The 22,512-nt window shown below is 40.4% G+C and overlaps 2 protein-coding genes across 3 annotated transcripts; one reads left to right on the forward strand and one right to left on the reverse strand.

The window, feature by feature from the left end:
- Window positions 1-1,554: 1,554 nt before the first annotated feature.
- On the forward strand, window positions 1,555-5,993 carry LOC133509046 (uncharacterized). Its single transcript, XM_061835682.1, has 2 exons — window positions 1,555-1,937; window positions 5,726-5,993. Exons 1-2 carry the CDS (start codon window positions 1,555-1,557, stop codon window positions 5,961-5,963), a joined length of 621 nt encoding a protein of 206 aa, XP_061691666.1. The 3' UTR covers window positions 5,964-5,993.
- Window positions 5,994-6,140: 147 nt separating this feature from the next.
- Window positions 6,141-22,467, reverse strand: mapk9 (mitogen-activated protein kinase 9). 2 transcript variants are annotated; one of them, XM_061835006.1, is made up of 12 exons: window positions 22,263-22,464; window positions 15,509-15,655; window positions 13,744-13,873; window positions 13,362-13,420; window positions 12,725-12,863; window positions 11,952-12,117; window positions 10,852-10,923; window positions 9,542-9,724; window positions 9,115-9,239; window positions 8,952-9,015; window positions 8,047-8,118; window positions 6,154-7,980 (listed from the first exon to the last, which is right to left on the reverse strand). In XM_061835006.1, exons 2-12 carry the CDS (start codon window positions 15,622-15,624, stop codon window positions 7,844-7,846), a joined length of 1,263 nt encoding a protein of 420 aa, XP_061690990.1. In that variant the 5' UTR covers window positions 15,625-15,655; window positions 22,263-22,464; the 3' UTR covers window positions 6,154-7,843. The 2 variants fall into 2 exon arrangements, with proteins under 2 accessions (XP_061690989.1, XP_061690990.1); XM_061835005.1 differs by having other exon boundaries at window positions 6,141-8,118; window positions 22,263-22,467.
- Between the last annotated feature and the right edge of the window lie 45 nt (window positions 22,468-22,512).

The raw sequence follows: 22,512 nt of genomic DNA on the forward strand, positions 1-22,512 counted from the left end.
TCATTTGTGTCAATTATTCAGGAAAATCAAAGAAAAATACTATTTGTATAATAAATTGAAACGCAGTATAACAATGGAAAACCGCAATTCCTTTGAGAAATTACAATACGATATTATCAAAATGATGTCAGACGTGACCACCTCCAAGCGATTTTCCCGAAATTAAGGAATCTGTTTGAATTTCACTGTTGGAACTGAACTAGAAATTACTTTTCTGATTTTAATTATTGACATGTATGTGTAAATAAATGTAAGCTTGTATTTTGTCAAATTAATGATGGCTGTAGAGTTCCCTATGGTGCATCTAAGAAAAAAGGCAAACAAACCAATACATGCATAAAGAAAACATCAAATTTCCTGCATTTTGAGATATCTTAAAAATTAAATTTATCCATTTTCTTTACCACTTATTCTCACACAGGTTGCAGGCGTCCTGAAGCCATTCCCAGCTGACACTGGGCGAGATGTGGGGTATACCATGGACTGGTCACCAGCCAATCACAGGGCAGATAGAAACAAACAACCATTCCCGCTCACGTTCACACCTATGGGCAATTTAGAGTCTTCAATCATTCTACAATGCATATTTTGGGGATGTAGGAGGAAACCTGAGTCCGCGGAGAAAACCCACACAGGCACGGGGAGAACACGCAAACTCCTCACAGGCTAGCCGGAGTTGAACCCAGGTCCTCAGAACTGGGAGGCAGTTGGCAGTTTTTAACGATAATCCATCCAAATCAACATTTTCAATGATTGCAGTCGGTTGAGAAGAAATATCTCTTTTGTTCAAAATTCAAATACAGTATGGGGTTTGTTACATATAAAGTGAATACGGGCACCGTCTATTTCTGGGAACACAGTTGTGCATGAGTGTCTTCTGGCATGGCTTTCCCCTCACTGAGAACTTGTACTCAAGTGACAGCTCATGTCAGTCACATGCACGGGGCACAGTTACAACTCCAGTACAAAAAGCTGATGTCCCTTTGGCAAGCAAGCAGTGTCAAATAGTAGGGGGGCTCCCAGACTTTCAGCCCCTCTTTCTTGACCCCACCAGCTGAAAGACTGCATAACATAGCCACAATACAGGGCTCAGATCTCACGGTTCAGTAGAGAGATTTCTTTTTTGTGGATTGTGGAATTCCACAGTCCCCACCACAGCCACTTTCTGCTCATTGGACCCCAAGTACAACAACTGGCCACCTATTACCCAGGAAGGGAGGGACAGGGAAAGGAAGACTTGGGTTGTGTACCTCACTGTAACCAGACCCACTGGGCTCTGCAGCTCTCGGACTGTTGTGGCCCCAATTGTGGCCGAGGTTCCCATACGGGTCAGTGAGGAAGAAGCGCCTGGCGGCAGGCCAGATCGTTCGTACTATGGTTGGTTAGGAGGCTTGGGAGTACTGGTGCATGATCCAGGAATAAACAGAGCGAGAGGAGGAGAGAAGAGGGACAAGTAGGGGGGGATACCGGCGAAAAAATGTGAACTGTGCTCCAGCCCCAGCCCGACACCAAGCATAGAACATCGGAGCACTCTGTCGTCAAAAAGTCTTGGAAATGGAATCAAGGTTCCCAGAGCATTTCCGGGATCACATACGGGCTCGTGAGACAGTCGAGGGGGAAGAGAGACACCCTCCTTCAGAACATTTTTTAGACAGCCAGAACCAAGAACTCAAGCATCAGCAGGAGTCTGTATCCTGTGAATTGGTATATGGGGACCAGATGCTGCAGCTCCAACATTCGGACTCCCTTCAGGGACACCGTCGGAATCTGTGGGCCCGAAGTGAGGTCCGGCAACCAGAGCAAACTCATTGGACTTCTAAGGTGCCCCCTCCTCTCCCACTCGCCGACCCCTCTGCCAGTGCACTCCGCAGCCTTCTCACCAACCTCCAGCAGGAAATCGTCAGACAACATCAAGTGTATGAGACCCGGATTGTCAGGTAGTTTTCAGTCATTCTTCCCAGAAATGCCCAAATTGAAATGTCAACACATTTCCCGCCAAGTGTCGCATTGATGCGTTTCCCCAAAATTACATTTATTTGTGTTAGGGAGCAGTCAGCTGTGTTTTACAGGTCATACATTTCACCCTGCGACCTGTTCAACAAACTATTCAACTCCTTAAGTCAACAGTTTCCATTACAAAGACTGGGAAAAACATTACATTACAACAGGGGTGGGAAAAGTATGGCCCTAGTGACACACACCGCCCACTCGCTTCTTTGAGGCAGTCCGATAAGCACATACAGTATAATCATGGAAAAATATATGCATTTTATATATACACACACACACACCCAGACACACGTGCACTCGCGCACACACATTTGACCACCCTTGTTTCAAATGTTTCTAGTCCATTTTCACTGCCTGTACGGCTAAAGCTACATTTCTTTGCACAAATATAACAGTGACAAGAACAAAAATCTCTTAAAAGTTTAACTTGAGAGCTGATAATAGAGCCATTTTCCATAGTTTTCTCCATCACCGAAATTACTGGGGAAACTAAGCTTGAGCATTTTAAACACGACAAAGTGCTGTGGAATAAGCTGAATTTTTATAGTGTTCCTCGTATCCTTCAAGAGCCTACTCGTGGCTAATAAGTACTAGTCTGCTGGCTACATTCTTGTTCGTTTTCACAGAGGACCTACAAAACTGTATCATCAAAAAAAAAAAAGGGAAAAGATGTCACCTGGTGGTGGGTTTCCCATGTTGAGAGGGTTTTGACAACAACAAGACTTGGTAAGGTTACAGTAACATAGAAATATGTTCTATACAGAAAAAAACAACAACAAGTGAACTCACGACATGTTCGGTGATGAATCGAATACTTATTGGTTCACAAGCAGAGAAGGAAGTGAAATAACACTGAGTCATCATTTTTCTTACTAACCATACTTCCAAAGGTGATACTGAACTGAAAATTTCTGGTGATGTTGGGAACAACCCAAGAAATCCGTGCATCCAATAAAATAGAACAAGTAAGATCAGAAATTACGTTGTGTGTAAAAATGTGAACTGAAATGTGAAAAACGTTCTGAAAACTAAGGTCTCAGGAACCAGTCGATTTTTTTTTCCCCAGAGTCGTGTTAATTCAACATGCTTTTGCCCAAAGTGGTAGTCATGACACATTCAGTGTTAGACGGTTTATATTTTTATGACCTTTGCTGGATGAAAGTCTGCGGTGGCTTCCATATGGAAAAAAAAAAAACATGGCACAAACAGGGTGTGCTAAATTAAGAGGCCATTCTGCTGCTGACCGAGTCCCAACGCATTTCTTTTTACTAATATAGATGGAGCACGACTAGGCAAAAGGTCAGCTGACGGCAGGGGCTAAAAGTCAAAAGAACAAGTAGTGACGAATGAGCCCCCCACCCCCTCGGCAAATCCTACAACTGTTACAACTTTGACATCATGTGCCGTCCACATTTTTTGTAATTGGTAAAACTGCTTGTAAATTCAGTGTCAGCCATCTGTCTAGACCCGAGTGTGTCATCTTTTTCCATCTAAACCTATCTTGTGCATCTTCCTCTCTAACACCCACTGTCCTCATGTCTTCCCTCACAACATCCTTCAACCTTTTCTTTGGTCTTCCTCTCGCTCTTTTGCCTGGCAGCTCCATCCTCAGCACCCTTCTACCAATATACTCACTCTCTTACCTCTGAACATGTCCAAACCATGGAAGTCTGCTCTCTCTAACTTTGTCTCCAAAACATCTAACCTTGTCTGTCTCACTGATGAGCTCACCTCTAATCCTATCCAACCTGTTCACTCTGAGCGAGAACCTCAAAATCTTCATTTTTGCTTCCTGCTGTCTCTTCAGCGCCACCGTCTTTAATCCGTACATCATGGCTGGCATCGACATTGTCTTGGAAACTTTGCCCTTCATCCTAGCGGAGACTCTTCTGTCGCATAGAACACCAGACACCTTCCGCCAGCTGTTCCACCCAGCTTTGACCCGTTTCTTCACTTCCTTACCACACTCACGATTGCTCTGGATTGTTGACCCCAAGTATTTGAAATTATCCACCTTCACTATCTCTTCTCCCTGGAGCCTCACTCTTCGCCCTCGACCCCTCTCATTCATGCACATATAGTCTATTTTACTTATATATATATATATATATATATATATATATATAAACCCCATCTTATACAATTAATCAAAAGACAACAGTCAGTTAAAAGAAGTTGTTTCCACACACTGACTTATTGTGTTTGCTCATCTTGATTTCGGTTCCAAATGATTCGTCATTGTGATTATTTTATGGGGCCTGAGTTAAAAATGTTTGCATGGTTTAAATAAAGGGTGAGCCAATTATGAACATCCATTTACTTACCAGTCGGCAGAAAAGACCCAAAAGATCGTTTGACTCATTTTAACCATTCTTGATATCAAAGCGATAAACTAAATGGCAATGTGAGTGGAAGTAACCCAAACATCTTAATATTTATTAGTTGTTTCAGCTAAAAGATATTTATAGCGTTGATTTAAAAAAAAGTGACTTGGGACTGTTTTATCTCCTCAAATGCTTTATGTGTCCAGATTTAAACTTAACTTAATGTTTTAAGCAGCGATCCTTTTATTTTGAACTGTGCACACCAGAACTCAGCTTTCGGGTCAAAAAGTAACTTTACGTAGGACACGGGTAAATTTTGGACACGAAAATAAACTTAGAAGGGAAGGGGAGAAAAGTGATGAATGGAGCCAAATGCTATAAGACATTAATTCCTTTACCTACTCGCCAATGAGGCACAAGGTTAATGTTTATGATACGATGAGACAACATTTTGTGAATTTAGTTCCAATGGCTAGGTTTCCAATTATGCCATCTTGTGTGTCATAGAGGTTAGAGAACACAGGTGATAGGTGAAGAGTGAAGTTTTTTTCTGTCGTTAATTTATCAATCGTCATTGGAAACCTATCCATTCATTGTGATGTAAGTTGCTAATTTGACCATTGGTGAAGTTTTAGCTCAATGGGCTGCCTGCCTTAGTTAGCGCGATGGCAAAAGTCATGGTTACAAAATCAAAATTACCGGATAAATTCAATATCAGCAAGAAGTGGCGCTCATATGCTAAATTACTTTTGATTTTGGGTGTTATACTTTGGTGAAAATAATGACTGAAGCAGCGGCCACTGTCGGCATCTATATTAGCTTGTGCTGTTGCAGTTTGCTCATCTTCCCAGAGGCGACATGTAATAAACAGGACAAATAATAGATTACTACAGTAAATAAATAATTCAATGCACACGATTACATATTCTTCAATAATATGGCATTTAGTCACGTCGAACAACACAAAAGACACCAATTATTTTATGATTCAGTACAAACTCAAATAGTGCTTGTTGCCATTCACAGAGAAGAAAAGCTTTGTGTTCGGCTAAAGAGGCCAAAATGTCACATATAGTAAGTGTTTGATTAAATTGCGACAAGCTTATCATTATTTCAGTTTATATACGCTTGCTAATGTGCATTCATTGTCCGTTTGGCTGTTTAGTCCTTTTTTGAATTATTTTGTCTTTGAGGGCTGATTCCCAAGTCAAATCCTTGGTTTAATTTGCCGAATTAAGTGTTTCAGGAAAGTAATTTTGGTTACACGGAGTGACCAAAAACTGCAACCAGACCATAACAAAACAGAGCACGCAACAGACAACTGACACGAGCCTTTTCTTGTCCTGTATTTGATGGCGTCTTGTCCTTCTGATGCACGTCTTTACCTTCAGTCTACAGGAGAGAAACAAGGAGCTACAGGCGGAGGTGGTTCTGTTAAAAACAAACCTGTCGCGGCAACGTCACTGGTACCAAGTCGTACAAGCAAAGATCACAGAGTCCGAAAGAGAGCGGACTGCAGCGGAGCTACGCAACTCGGCACTGCAGAAAGACATGGAGCAGTTCTTCGACACCTTTGGTGATCTCAACAACGAAGCCAAGAAGACAGAAAATATCATTAGGAACTTTTGAGAAACTGTACAGTAAGATGCAATGTGGAACAGTTCGTGAAGAATAAGAACACGAGATGTTGTATCGTACATACAGTACTTTATCTCTCTCTAGACAGAATGTTCCCTTTCCTCTTTTGGGAAGGGTTTTCATGGCATACAGTTAGTTCTCCGTGAATAATCTGGAAAAAAAAAATAAACTTCATGTTCGACAATTGTATCACCTCTGTTAGGGGAACATGTTCTCATGAGAATACCGTTGAAGATAAAAAAAGGATTTCACACTCCACCTGCTTGGACATTTTAAGTGGTAATTAGGATGAGGGAATATAAATTTCACAACATGCATCCAACAAAATTGTGTTTTTTGCCTCCGAGTATTTACAGCTTGTGTGAAATCCTAATAACTTCTCTTGAGAACAGGCTCCTAAATGAAACTGCCATCAATGTGATTAAACAAGTAAAATAATATGCTGACGTGTTTAGAATTGAACATGATAAATACAAAAAAGTGGAAAAAGTGAGCTGACTTTTCCTCAGCTCAATCAACACATGGACGGGAGTGGACTTTGAAAAAGAAAAAGAATTATGTACTGTAGTGCAGCATCACTGAGTTCATTTGTGTGTAAAGCTTCGAAGTCCAAAGCGAAGTTTTGCCTCCTCCTCTTGTGCCAGGCTTCAGGATTTATTCCACAGTCACATCTTCATAACTGTGTACTTTTGTTGATGAACTGCATTTTCCAATCACTTCCCGCACGAGAAGCCCACTTTGAACTTTACAGTGATGACATCAGAGCGTGCTAGAGTAACATCCTAATAGCATGCCAACGAGATGGCAAAAGAAAACAAGCAGAACAAACCATTACGCAGGAATTTTACAGGATTTGTCTTGGAATAGCTTAACTGTATCTTCATGCAACATCACTGTTTTGATGCTTTTAATTCTGTTCATGGGTGATGTTGTCAAGGAATGGTTTTGTATTGGCGTCTCCTGTCCACTGGATAATAAAATATTTGTGAATAGGTGGTCAGATGACCCTTAAAGTGCAACATTTTGCAAGAAAGTGGGGGGGGGGGCACTCTTCATATCCTCTCCAAGTTCATATGATTTAATGTTTCTGTTTGATGTACACGTGATATTGTCTAGAAGAGTACTGGATGTAAAATGTTGGGTGATTGCAATAATATACATATCCACAGGCACAAAAAGTCTCTCAAGACATCATTTGCAATGAATGGCTCAACAACCACAACGTGTGTGAGCATCTTTACATACAGTATAGAGTATTTTACAAGCCAGAATAAAACAATGCGACCACAGCTTTGTCATGATGTCAGGAGTAAATTCTCTAGACAATTCAATTCAAAATTAATTAATACACTTTGCATTTTGCAATGGGAGGAGATTACGAGCCAGCTAAGAATCGAGGGAACAATTTTCAGAGGAGTTGATCACTGTATAAATATTGAGTTGAAGCTTTTTTGTGTTTGTTTGTTTGTTTGTTTGTTTGTTTTGCTGAAACATGCACAAGAATAGCTGTGGTCTACATGTGGTTCACGTCTGCATTAAGTTGATGACAAAAAAATCTTTTTTCAACAGATCTGCTACAAAAATAAAGCTATTAAAATACAACAATATCGAACAAACCACAACAGCCCGACATGACGTGCTCCTGTTAAATTAATGCATGCATCATCCACAGAGTCGGAAAGGTAACAGGTCGCATAGCACAAACTTTGATCTCTACGCAGCAGTCCAAGAATGGTCTGGAAGTGAAGATGAAAAAGAAGATCCGCAATCTAAAAGAAATGTTACGTTGGGGTGGGGGGGAAGTCGATTTGATGAGAAAAGATCTTAAGATTGTGAAGATGAGGCGCGGTACACGGAGAAAGACATTGCATTCATTGACTCTCGTCCAGTGGCCCCGTCAGCGTGTCGATGCTGCTGCTGTCTGTGTCCGAGGCCACCGTGTGCTCCGTGGACATAGATGAAATGTCGTTGGCCGAGGACGACTGCGATGCTGAACTGGATACCACATCTGAGGTGTGACACATTGATGGAATGAGTAAACACAAGGAAATGAAGAGTACACACGTGAACATACCTGAGCAGTCCTCTTTCATCACACCGTTCTTGTTCCTTTCCTCCCAGTCGATCACCTCTTCATAAATTAGCTCTGGGGACGAAGAGAAAATGTTTGCCTGCACCATTTACAATGGTCCCATTGCAACAGGGCAATTATCCAAAACACAAACCCAGATCAATAAGAGAGTGGTTACAGAAGAAAATCCATTGGGTTTAATAACAGTCCACCCTCTCAAGTTATAACATCGTAAACTCTTCTGGAAAAGTTTTCCACAAGGTATAGGAGTGTGTTTATAGGAATTTATGACCATTTTTCCAGATGTGCATTTCTGAGGTTACACACTGACATTGGATGAGAATTCCTGGCTCTCTCCCAAAGTGATCTACAGGAATGAGGTCAAGGTTGTGCAGACCAGTCAAGTTCACCCACATCAAACGCTCTCATCCATGTTTTTATGAACCTTGATTTGCGCACTGATGCACAGTCAAATTGGAACAGGAAGGGGCCATCTCCAAACTGTTCCCACAAACTCCAGTCCCAAATATTAGCCTCTGACATTCAGTGAAAGGAACTCTAAAAAATTCAGCACAGCAAGAGATTTTGGACAGTCAAACAGTTTGGAGATGACCCTTTCCTGTTCCAACATGTCTGTGCATCAGTGCACAAAGCGAGCTTCATAAAGACGGGGATGAGAGAAGTTGTTATGGAAAGGCTTTACACGATTGACATTTTTGGGGTCAATCACTGATCAGCGGGTTTAAAAAAAAGAAACAATCACCGATCCGATCACAAGATGGAGTAATGAATCTATTTTAACGACCTGTTGATTTATTGTGCTGCAGAATGTGCTTATGATTCATCACATCATCATCTTTGGCAAATAACTCCGTTTCAAACTGGTCCATGAGTTGAATGCGTCCTACCTTTCCACTGCTCAATGCTGTGCTCTCTCTCTTCTAGCTGTTTGTCGGAAATCTGGGGAGGAGGCTGAGAGACAAGGAGGCATGCTCAAATCACAGAGCGGTCACATGCTCATCACTCTGATGCTGAGCCCAGAATTGTGGGTGAGAGGGGTGCGGGCCTCACCGCGTCTGCCTCAGCAGGGTCATACCACATGTGTATATAGGGGTGATTGAGAGCTTCCTCCACTGAGATCCGGCACTCGGGATCGATGACCAGCATTTTAGACAGCAAGTCTCGAGCTTGACTCGCTGTCACGGCAACATACAAGGAACAGTTACTATGGAAACTATGACATTAGTTGTTTTCATGTCAGCTGAGGAGTTCCCCCTAAAGGCGTTGTCATCCCCAGTGATGTCAAGCAAGCATGTCTAACTTAATTGCTTTGAGAACTTGTTTGTTTTTTGTTTTTGTTTTTTTAGGAAACATGAGATTGCATGAATAAAGGCAGGAAAAACAACAGTTTCACAACAGATGAAGGCAGCAACCTCCTAAAATGTACATTGAAACTAACCCAATGGACAAAACATTTTCTTTATTGAGTGTGCCTTACTCTTGAGCTTGTCGTGTTCTGAGTCTGAGGGAAAGGCCCAATCAGGGAAAAGCTCCGCAAAGCTGACACCTGGATACTGTGGCTTGTTCATCACATAATTTCTGACAGTCTCCATTAGACGGTTCATAAACTCCAGGCTGGGCGTGCCCAGAACCTCAATGACTTTGTTCCACTGGTCGATGTCTGGTCAAAATGCTCGTTAGGGAAAATGGAGACATACACTAGATACAGTACATGTAACAAACACAACGTTACCACTTGCACAATATGATATCCAATACAAGAGTTGTATGAAATAAGTATCTTCACTTTCAAAGAAAATAATGTTGACACTAACAGAGAGCTACAATTTAAAAAGGCTTATTATTGTGGTTGGTTCAAACTGTACTGTACAGCAACGTAATGAGATGTTGGTCTAATATTTGGGTTACCTCAATTAGAGTCAAACAGCATGAGTTCAAGCAGACTGTTTATTCTTGTGATTTGTATGAAGGGCAGACTACATTTTGATGGCCAATTCAAGCAGGAATTTAAGAAATTTCAAAGGCTTCAGATACTTGTTCCTCCACTGTGTATTGTGCAAGTGGTCAAAATGTTGTGTCTTGTGGGTATAAACTTTATACAACTAAAGGAACAAGGAAAATATATAGAATTGATCAAAGTGCTGCTTTTTTTTTTACCGCCATGATAAGAGTACACAGTAAAGACATATTGAGAGACTGGGACATTATTTTATTATAACCCTAACATGAACTAAAAATGGGGAAAAATATGGAATTTGTCATGATAACAGCATATAATTAAAGTTACAAGGGAACTGAGGAGTTGAAACCAGACCAGTCATTTTTTGAAAGTATACTGAAGATGAGTTGTCTCACTAATTAGCCACAAACTATATATTATATACATTCTACATGTCCTTAAAGTCGTCACAATTTAAAAAATATATTGCAAGGGCAACTTCTTATTCAGATTTTGTTCTATTTACTAGTTATTAAATAATCATACTGCATTTGTGTACTGCATCCCACTGGAAGAAATTTCTGAGAACGAAAGGTTCAAATGTTGCTTCGTGCAAACAGTGGTGCCTCTATATAAAAGCCTATTAAATGAGATAAAAATCTCTACATACTGCTTATTTTGTAAAGATTTGCACATTTGCTCATTTGCTTCTGTAGTATTTTTTGACAACCATTTTTCATTTTTGGGACAGAGCAATTTCTCCATAATGAAGGTACAAGACTTTTGTGCTGGGAGGAGCTCACATTGACTAAAGTTCCGACGGAATGCTTGTATGGGGTGCAGGATACGGTCAGTGCCCTGGAAGATGACGCTACCTTTTACCATCTCTCCCATGATGCACCCCACAGACCAGATGTCAACTGTAAACATAGCTGATATTAGTCACGATTGACACTTAACACAAAGCCCATACGTTTTTTGCCACACTTAACATGCAGAAAGAGGGAGATTTGGTTCAAGCTTTAAAGTAAACACTGCCAGTGAAGTGTTGCATGTTTTTTTCTGTGATACGACCTATGTTGTGGTCTGCTGCGCTCATCATCATGCTCATCCTCAAGCGCAATTGGTTTCGCCTTTATGGCCTAGGCAACCACACGCAGGCTCTGCTTATCACCTCCCACAGCTGCTACCAGTGTCTGCCTCGCAGCGATGGATGCAGACCCTCCCAACTACTGCCTGTGATGACTTTTTGCTTTTTCAGCCAGTCGACCTGAAAAATTACTACATACCCATTCGATCTTCAAGTGAGGTTTCATGTTGCCTCCAAAACAATGGCACACAGCGACAGTGCCGTGAAAAAAATATTTGCCTGCTTCTGAAATTCTCATTTTTTTTCTGTAGGTCAGGTAAAGATAACACCACCAAACATAAAATGTAATTTTAAATGGGAATTTTACTTATTAAAAGTGTTATTTAACACTCAACTTTGGTACTGATTCAACTTGAACTAACAAATGATGTCACAAGAAATAATTCCCCCCAAAACAGACTGTTGTAATTTTTTCATGTTAAACATTTCATTTTCAGCCATATTTTGGACAAGTCAAGAGCAGAAGGTGAGGACATTTCCTCATTGAGCTATATATTGCGATATAATTTTTGCCTATATTGAAACTCTGGATGTTTGTTTTTTAGACAATGAGTGAAACTAGTTGTAGTCAAAGATCTTAAGATTGTGAAGATGGCTTCACGGTTTCACGCCTCAAGAGATTCTTAAGAAGTACATCAAACAAAGTACTACATAAGACCTTTTCTTAAAAAAAAAAAAAAAAATGACTGTACTGTACATTGAGCTGAAGCAAACGGTGAGCATTCATCCTCATTTAATCTGTCGAGAATTCAATGTTTTGAGCAAGAGCATTTCTCCACAACCTGATGTCCTTCTTACCATTCTCCTTATACTTCATCCCCAGGATGACCTCTGGCGCCCGGTAGTATCTGGTCACCACATACGGGGTCATCATGAAGTTGGTGCACGCCGTCCTAGCCAGGCCAAAGTCCAATATCTTCAGGGTGCAATCTGACTTCACCACAATGTTACTCGGCTTCAAGTCCTGACAGGACACAAAACGTAAAGCTCACATCTTATTTCTACAAAACAAAGTAACTTGTGATTACTATTTCTGTGCAGGATTCTACAGATGAGCAATAATCTCTACAGCAGGGGTCGCCAACACGGTGCCCGCAGACACATGGTTGCCCATGGGGACCACTTAAGACGGCCCCAAGGCATGTTCTAAAAATGAAAAAATAGCACAGGTTTATTTATTTATTATTATTATTTTGATATTATTTGTGCTTTAAATTTTGAATCTGACTTGCTAACATTAACGATTTTTTTAAAAATAATGTATAATAATGTCAAATTGAAACTGCATGGGTTTTCTCCGGGGACTCAGGTTTCCTCCCACATCCCCAAAATATGGATTAATCAATCTAAATTGCCCCTAGGTGTGATTGTGAATGTGACTGTTGTCTGTCTCCATGTGCCCTGCGATTGGCTGGCTATCCTGCCTCCTGCCCGATGATATCTGGGAAAGGCTCCAGCACTCTCGTGACCCTCATGAGGATAAGCAGCTCAGAAAATGGATGATGGAAGGATGGATGGGTTACAATGACATAGTTTATAAAATATCTAGGCAGGCAATCAACCATTCTCACCCTGTGAATGATACCAGCAGAGTGCAGGTGTCTGATTCCACAAAGGATCTGGTAAAGCAGATAAGACATTCTCTCATGGTCCAGATCCATGTGGATCACCTGGCACAGGCTAGCATCCATCAGCTCCATCACCAAATATCTGTAAGAATAAGTTTTTGATATGAGCTAGCCAAGGTTCAACACAAATGTAAGATTTGGGTTAGCTTCAACTAAGGGGTACCAGTGGAAATTATACAATTTTACAAAGTTTGTCTAAAAAAAAATGTAATTACCTATACTGTATATCTTCATTCATTTTTCAATGTATAGTGACTGGCAGAACAATTAAATCCACTGGCATTAAATGGAAGAAAGTACTGTAGATACTGTAAAATAAACCTCTGTTTCTACCTGTTGTTATTCATACAACAGAATAAGTCATGGCTTCCTGCAAGTCCATCACGTGTGCAAATAAAGAGGCGCATATCTCAAATTGGCACAATTTGTGAGCAAACTGAAACGGGATCATCATCATCATTATTTCGGTACTTATTCTTTTTATGACATTTTTCTTCTTCGGTGTGCTTTGAGATTATTCGACTATAAACTGGGTGCCTTGGGTTAAAAAAAAAAGATGGGAAATAAGACTAAAACTCACAGATCTTGGAATTCCTCTAGGGACTTCTGAGGCGTGAACACATTGATCAAACGGATAATCTGCAAGAAGAGAGACAGATGGTCCAAAATAACTTTGGATGTTTTGTCATTGCCATAGAAACCCCTGATTGGGGGCTTAAATCTTGGTAATTGAGAATGTGAAGCGTTAATATCATACAATGTTTATTTTAAGATATATTACAATGTTTCCATTTAATTTTAATCACCACTGTTATAAAGAAGATTCCACTTCAAAATGGTAAGGGGACAAAAAACAATATGACTCAAAACAATAGCTTTTCCTCTTACTTTGCTATGTTACAAGTCCAGAATCACAGTTATATTTAAAATGAGAAAAATGGGATGCTGTGAGTAAATCTTACATTTTTGTGGTTGACGCATTTTAACAGCACCAGCTCTCTATATGCACGTTTTGCATGCGTCTGGTTCTGGAAGGGCCGACAAAGCTTTTTCACTGCCACCGAGATGCCGAGAACTGTATCTACGGCAGAGCTGGTCATAAAGAAGACAAAACATGTCAGAGCCAACGAAGTTGTTCTTTGACTTGCAGTCAAACAAAGTCTGCAACACTTTTTTTTGTCATTCACCTAAAATGAGGAACATGTGCAATTACATTTTGAAATAGGTGATTGTTTGGCAGAGCACATGACAGTCACGTAACTGTACGTGCAAACAAAGAAAGGAGAATGCTAAACTGGTGAGAGCACAACATGGTGGCAGCCGATTAAGGATGTTAATGTTCACAGTTCATTACACAATGATAATTATTCAATTTCATGATGCTGCCACAGCTCAGCAGGCACATACACGTAAATTGGGCATCCTAATCTGATCATGAGCATTCCTGCTCATTACCCACAGACCATTTTTTGAAAAAAGCTACTCTATGCAAACTCTGAGAGATGCAGTTGAGAAGTCAAAAGAGAGAATTTATTTTGTAAACTGAAGGGGACGTAAACCCAAGAAGTCAAAACTCATTTTAAATGTAAATATTGTATCTTCTTCATCAGCTGCTGTTTACTTCAATTTACAAATAATTTATTCTAAAAAATCATTTTAAAATATTGCATCTACCTTCGTGTACTTGTTTATGGATGGGTGGGGGGTTGCTTTTCCAGGTCTTTTCACTCTGGCGAGTGTGATGTACTGTGTATATGCGAGTTCCATCTTATGCATCTTTATTTACCAGGAAAACCATGCATCGTAAATATTCAACAAAAAGCTTAATTGACATAGTTCTGTAAAATGAATCATTAAATTTTAACAAAATGTGCTTACTAATATATATCTATTGTATATATTTTCACTCAACTTAAAAACGTCCAGATGCTCAATCTTGAGGAGACAATTTTGAAGATTTCAGATACATGGTTATAGTATATTTATTCTGCTCCTGTTTCAACACTTTAAATTATGCTAGTTGGTTGTGTATTTTGGGTATTTATACCTCCATAGCGAATCTCTAACATGGACTTAGTATAAATGTGTCAATTTCATCTAAAAAATATTCTCTCTCACTCTTATTCCACAGACACAATATCAAGCACTTTCGGTTTTGGTCAAGAATTTTTAGAGTTATTTATTATTATTAGCTTTAAAATTATGGCATCACTTCCTACAGCAACTTATGCGGTGTGTTCAGTAAACAGTGAAAATGAAGCAAAAATAATCCTTTTTAAAAGTAATACAAAAAAAAAAGAACGAAATCACAATCAGCAACACACTGTTAATCTAGCAGACTATGTGCTACATACTTCTCCAGTTGGCAACACCTGTAAAAGCACTTCCTCCTCACTCAGATTTGAGAATTTTTACATTTTAAATGTGGTTTTGTTCATTTATCATATCATATTTGCAGAGTTAAATTATACACATTTTTCATGCTTATTTGAAGACAGCAGCCATAAAGAAAACAAACTTCGATTAAATTCAGCTTCAAACAATCATCTCATCACTCCAAGTTATGGTGACTATCAGCATCCACAGAAAGTCCGCTATCCGGTGTACCGGGCTGGTTACCATGCGTTCCACTTTTCATGGATCAACTCATCATAATTCTTGTTATTCTCCCCATTTATGCACAGCATCCTTTTGCAAAGGGTTTCCTACTAACGCAAAGCTACTCACCAAACAATGCCCTGGGCGCCCGAGCCGATGGCACGGAGCTGCTGGTAACGATTGAGCACGGTGAAGGTAGAGTCCCCCACCTGAACACTGTAGAACAGACTTTCTGCCTCACTCATCCTGAGGGACAGTCAGGGGCACCAGCGCGGTCTGTGAACCAAAGACACACACAGACGGTAACTGCATCATTTGTCTAAAGAGTCTGAGGGCACAGCACTGCATCAATGACAACGGCATGGCCTTAAAGAACAACGTGTAATACAAGTGGATATCATGGCTACTGATACTAGAACAGACACGGTGTACATTGAAAACAAAATGAAAAAAAAAATAAGCCTGGTGCTTTTATTGTGAAAGTGTCTCGCCCATCACCATAGGGAGTATAGATTTTTGTGTGTTTGTGTTCATGCAGGCCCCTTAAGTGAGCAAAAGCAAGAAGAGGACTTGTTTCCTCATGTTAGCAACATTCTTATTTCCTGAATGCTGGATTCATGAGGGAGATTTGCTGTGGTAAAAATTTATGAGTCCCAACTACAAAACTGCTGCGTTGAGGCTTTTTCACACTGCACTTGCTCAATGTGAAAGGCTCCCCGTGTCAAAGCGCAATGACAAATGCAAAGGGGCTGTGGCGGCCGTCCCATATTTGGAAATAGTGACGACGTAAGCCTCGAAGGAAGTCGAGAGGCAACTAGGTAATACGTATGCCATTGTTAGAAAAGAAAGCCCTAACTTTGCTTATTACAAGGAGGAGGAGATGACACAGCAGAATAAAAAGGGAATAATAATACAGTATCTCATATTAATTTCACAGCATGAGCTTGGAATTTAAAGTCCTTCATGAGCTTTCTAGTTCCAGTCAGAGTGCCTGGAAGTGTTTTTCAGGCTGAGCAGGGAGCGTTGAAATGGAATTTGAAAGCATCTCTTTTTTTTAATTTATTGGCCCAAAGTTTGGGACAGTGGGACACGCCAATTATTACGCCTCCCTCCATTTCCCCCTTGCTGTTTACAGTCCAAGTCCACCAAAATAGAAATCATGCCGCCAGCCTCTCTCCCATGGGAGGACCTTTTTGATGTCACCATGTCAAAACTCACGAAGATAATATTTTTCTATTTGATGACGCGACAGCAAGCTCCAGGCACCCTCTGCATTGACGCAATGCTTGGCGTCATGTCAAAAGGCACTGATGCCCCCTCAGCACACACACAATGAATGAATGGGAAAGTAGAGGGCCTCAGACGCAGTACCAAGTGCAGTGTGAAAAGGCCTATAGGGTTTAGGGCCCCAAGGACACTTAACAACTACAGTCACATTCTAATCACGTTTTTGGTGAATGATGAATAGTTTGTCCAGTAAGTTTAAGTCATTTTAATGACTGGATTTAATTGTTCTACTCCCAAATTTTATCCATCCATCCACAAATTCGGGAGTGCTGGAGCCAATCCCAGCTTTCATCAGGCAGGCGGCGGGGTACACCCTGAACTGGTTGCAGCCAACTCCAGGGCACATGGACACAGACTGCAGTTGCACTCACAATAACACCAAAGGCCAATTTAGAGTCTCCAATTAATCCATGTTTTTGGGATGTGGGAGGAAACCAGAGTGTCCGGAGAAAACCCAAGCAGGCAAGGGGAGAACATGCGTACTCCACACAGATGGCGCCGGGTTCTGAACCCCGGTCCTCAGAACTGTGAGGCCAATGTTCTAACCAGTTGCCATAATATAAAAATGCAATATTAAAAGACGTTGAATGTATAGAAACAAAACATAAAGGTCTGATCACTTTCACAGGAATGAATTAATCAATCTCTGCAATTGGCTGGCTTGAGCCTGAGTCAGCTGTGATACACTTCAGCTCACTTGCGACCCTACCCCTGATGGGGATAAGCATAACAGAAAAAGAAAATAGTTGGATTTATGGATGTCAGATCAATCAGTTTTCATTCAGTAGCCCATGAATCTTTACTCTAGCACATGCATGCATTTTGACAATTCCAGGCCTCAACTTTGTGAGATCACTTTGGGGAAAGCCCTTTTCAAGTCCAGCATGACTGCGCCACGTTGCACAGAGCAACCATCTTTCGATAAGATTGATGCCAACTGTAAACACAAAAGGGATGGACTATAAGAGAGATTTTAAGACAGGCCCTTTCTCAGGTCCAAAATAAATACCTCTCTACTTAAAAAAAAAAAAAAAAAGGAATGAACAATAATTCCAGTAGATCCATTAAAAATATGCCAAAAGCTTTCATAAAAGTTTGAGACACCAAACAACCATGACCACTATTTTCCTATACTGGCATTCCTGGTTCCATTTTCCTGCTGAAACCAAACAATCCACCGTGGCTTCCATGTAAAACTTACAAAGGAGACACAAGTCTGCTGTAGATGTAAAGAGAAGTACTAGCATGTTTGCAGAGGAGAACAGAGGCAGCTGGTAGCTTGGGAGTTCCAAAGTCCTGGACGGGTACCCCTACACCGTAAACTGACACATTCTTATTTTCACAAAACACATGGAGACAGTCTATGTAGTTGTGTTACGTATACTCACATTTTTTTCCTATTTAAGACCTAGAAACATTTCCTCAGTGTTTCATAACATGGTTGGTTTCCCACTTTTCATCCTCTCTATGCATTGTTTTGTCCTTTCATCGCTGCTTTCAAAATGCTGCACACAAAATAAAAAGGCCAGTTTAGTGCTGCTCTACTTCCACACCATTACCCTGGAAAAGGGCAGAAAAATATTCTCATCTCTTGACTACATCTCCTCCCTCTGTGGATTTTTCTCCATCCAGCTGGCTCTCTGACTTAATATGAGACGAGAGCTGCCCACTGGGCTTTTCCAACATTTGAGGGTCCTAACGTTCATCATTCTACATCAGCTCCTGAATTTGTTTTTCACAAAAATATATATTAATTTAAATTGGAACTATAACACTTTTGCAGACAAAGGGTTTTCCTCATTTAATCTTTGAAAAAAAAAAAAAAAACAGTCCCACAACGAAAAACCATTTTCCATTAGATACTCAGATTGTGCTAATGCACTCCACAATAATATATCATAATCCTTGACACTGCTGGGACAATCTTGGAATATACCGTCATGTATAGTGAACTAAAGAATACATTGGTTTTTTTTTTAAACCTCCACACACTTCTCAGTTCTGCTGTGTTACAACACGACTGTAAAGAACAACTTTGTCACATGATTAGCATTTCGAAGTCCACTTGTGTAAACAGTCAAAGCAGACAAGCATAATTGTTCTGGCAAAGTTGCAAAAGTCATCCAAAGTAGTGAGAAATCATCAAGGTACACCTTGTTTAAGGGACTTCTCTGGAGGTAAGTCGACTCTGTGACACATCTGACCAAGTTTTTCCACTTGCAGCTAATAAGTACAATAGTTTCTTTAACCAAGATATACCAACGGTGTTGTGGCCTACATTTGTAAGATACAGAATGGAAGGCAAGTTAAAAAAATAATGCAGTGGGTTGTGATGGGAGAGGATTTAAAGATGTTTGTTTTCCTTGTTTAGTGATACACAGACATATAGAACTGTACTGTGTTACTTGTTTTTCTTGGGAAAAAAAAAGTTACTCCTGCGTGACCATCTATTTTTTCCCCTACAGGGGAAGGGGAAAAAAAAATTAAAAAAATAAAATCAACCATTTGAGGTAGCACCTCTTTAATAATTAAAGGGGACACTTTGCCTTTTTTATTGCTTGTATACTAAAGTTTCAGTTTACCGGTCCTTAAAAGTAAGAGCACTCCGTTGTCGTTAAAAAACAATACAATAACACATTTTTTCAGAATTATTATTTTTAAAAGTGATCTCCCTGAATGTGCATATTTGCACTTTGATGGCAAGTGAACAATTCTGCTGGTTCAAGATGTTTATTTTTGACTTCCAGTTGACATTTAGTGTAAATCAGACAACTAAAACAAATGAACTTGTGTGCTGGTTTTTAAATATTTTTTTGTCATTACAAATTTTCAGTGAAACAATTTTTGTATTTTAAACTAGACTACAAAACTCGGGAACTTTGAGAATGATTGTATTTTTCTTAGACAGCTGAAATACTGTGTCATCCTCCATATTTTATTAATAAAAGTACAAAGAATTTCAAATTCCCTGCTTTACCATCTCCAGCAACTGTAGTGATGGTTTAGGTTTTTGCTATTGTAAGGTTTCAGAATTGAAGGATTTTATATACATATAGGATCAGATAGGTGTGGGTAAAAATATCGATTCATCAATTTACAACTATTCTTTTTCAGCACAGAGCTCTTGTGTTTACTTTTGTAATTGGTATGCACAAATAACAATATTATTATTGTAGATGTTTAATTTTTACTTCAATATCCAAGAGAAAATAAACATTACATTTACATATATTTTACATTCACAGTGTTTATGCACCTTTTCTTTACTCAATATATTATTATTATTTATACACAACTAAGTTATTTGCATTTTTTTTTTTTGCTTAAAACAATATAACTTGACATACGGCATGTTTACATGGCATCCAAAATAAAGATTTCAAAATTGTCAAATATTCTCCTATTCGGGCATTTCTACTTCTTACTCAGTCGATAGCGCATTTACAGTCAATACTGAATCAAATTGAATTGGAACCTGAAGAATTGAAATCGAATCATATCATGAGACTTAAAAATGCTCAGCTGGTATCAAAGTCACAAATTCTGTACCGTGACAACACTGTTGGGTCTTAAATAGCTGGATTTCAAAAGTGCCTCCCATACATCTGGTGTAAAATGAAACAATAATGTGTCGGTAAGCAAACGGTTCTGAATTCCCACCCCATTTTACCTAAGATTGATGGAAATTTACACATTAACGGCCCCCGCGCGGTTTCCCCAATGATGATTTCAAGGCTATACTGGCCAAAGAGCTAACATTTCAAAACAACGAAGAGACATTTCCAATCAAGCACAGTCCAGAACCAGGGATACACAGAAGTTCTTTCATATCAAAACCAAAAGGTAAGCAGAGCTGCAGCGTTACTATCGATTATTATTAGTTAACAGTATTCTCAGTGTAAGATTCCGATACCACACACGCCCTGTGATGTTCAACAAAGTTGATAAAATGGGGGGTGGGAATGCAGCCCAGATGTGTTCACTATTTGTGCCATATACATGGCTCCACACTTTTCTAGTAGTATAGACTGACAATTGGTCCCCAAAGTTTTTGGGGCGCGCCCCCACTTTCTTGTAGATGCAATCCCCCAACTTTTTTTCAGGCCGGCGTGCAGCAGCTGTGCGAGTGCACGAGGGGCGTTCGGGGACATTCCACAAATGGAAGTGACGCTGTTCCTTGACTGTAAAAACGAATTACTAATGAAGTACTTAATTTTTTGAATAGTTAACTGAATTTTGAACTAGTTTGCATAGAAAAGGAACTTTACAAACCTTCTTGTTTCTCTTTGTTTGTTGTGCAGCCCTAATATCAATATAGAGAGAGTGAAATAAATAGTCTGATATACTGTACCCTCGCTGACAAATGTATTTGTTAAACCTGGACAAAACTACAATTAGAGGTTGTATCTTTACAACTTTTATTTACCAATGTTGCTCTCATCAGCTATCAGAAAATAGCCTTCATTTGAGCTTGAACCCCATTAGTTTGTAACTCAATAAATGATCTATAAATGTTTAAGAATATTAACTTTGTCCATTCAAAAACAAGTAGAAATTTTTGGCTGGAATGAAAACCCTCGATATTAAGATAAGACACAATATGACTGACTTTTAACATGCAAACCAGTACAAAGAATTTACTTAACCCAATCTGTTATTTCAGTCCGGAAAAAAACATCTAAAATACTCTACACTGCACATTTGGTTACATAAGCATATGATTTGGTTATGAGGCCAACGATATGATGCTGAGTGACCTTCACAGCGCCATCCTCCCTTCCTCATGAGTACGGTCCACTCAGAGTCCAAGCCTTGGGGTTTAACATGACGACAGCTCAAATTTTGGAGCTGGTTGGGAGTCAGTGAGCTGAGTGGGTTATCGAATTAGCATGGCATGAAGACTCAGCATCTGACACTTATGCGAGGGTAAAGGGGAAGGGGAGGGTGGGGGGTGGGAATGAGCCGACTGACCAACCGAGGATGCTGATGCACCAGGAGGGGTGCTTTCTAAAATGATGGTTGGAGAAGATGACTTCACATTTTGTGTGTGTGTATCTACACACGCACACAGAGATTTGTGTGTGTGTCAAGGCACACAGCACTCACATGTGTTGAGAGGTTCAAACTTGGCTGCAAATGAATCATGTGGAGATGATCCACAGCCCCATTTGTCCTGACCACTGGTGGCTGACTGTGGTGGACCCCGCAGCGAGGCGGGGGTGGGGTGGGGGCTTTTTTGGACTATCATGTGACATAACAGGGTGTATACCTGTCTGATTTTAATCCCCGACGGCGCACATACCTGCTCTAAAATACACACACAAGCAAGCGAGTGTGAAGTCACGCGTGGATGACACATCGCGACCGCCGCAGCGCAGCACAGCTGGCCTGAAGCGTGCCTTACCTTAATCGTAAATCGCCCCAAAAAGGCTCCGTCGGAATAAACACAGGCTTTATCGAAGTTTTATCGGTGTAAGAATATTGCTGTGGCCTACGCTATCCTCGGTGTTTGAGGGCAATTCAATGCGGTTTTCGTGTCCCGGGGAGCTGAAGCGAAAGCCGGCGGGTTACGAGAAAGCGCCGGCGAACATTTTACCTTCTCGCTTCCTGGGCACTCCCGCACATGGACACAACGGGGGAAAACGCCCTCGAGACGGGAGAAAAAGTTGAGCGAAAGGCCCTGTCGGACTGTCACGACGCGGAGCTTCGAGTGGCTCCCTGCCGAAGTCCCAGTGACGGCGGCGGCGAGTGCGGGGGAAGGCGACGTCACAGCAGGCGACCGAGCGTTGCCCCTGACGTCAAGACGTACGGTGACGTCAACACCAAGGAACGTGATTGGTTGAATG

The sequence above is a fragment of the Syngnathoides biaculeatus genome, chromosome 11 (assembly GCF_019802595.1).
Source record: "Syngnathoides biaculeatus isolate LvHL_M chromosome 11, ASM1980259v1, whole genome shotgun sequence".
NCBI lineage: Eukaryota > Metazoa > Chordata > Actinopteri > Syngnathiformes > Syngnathidae > Syngnathoides > Syngnathoides biaculeatus.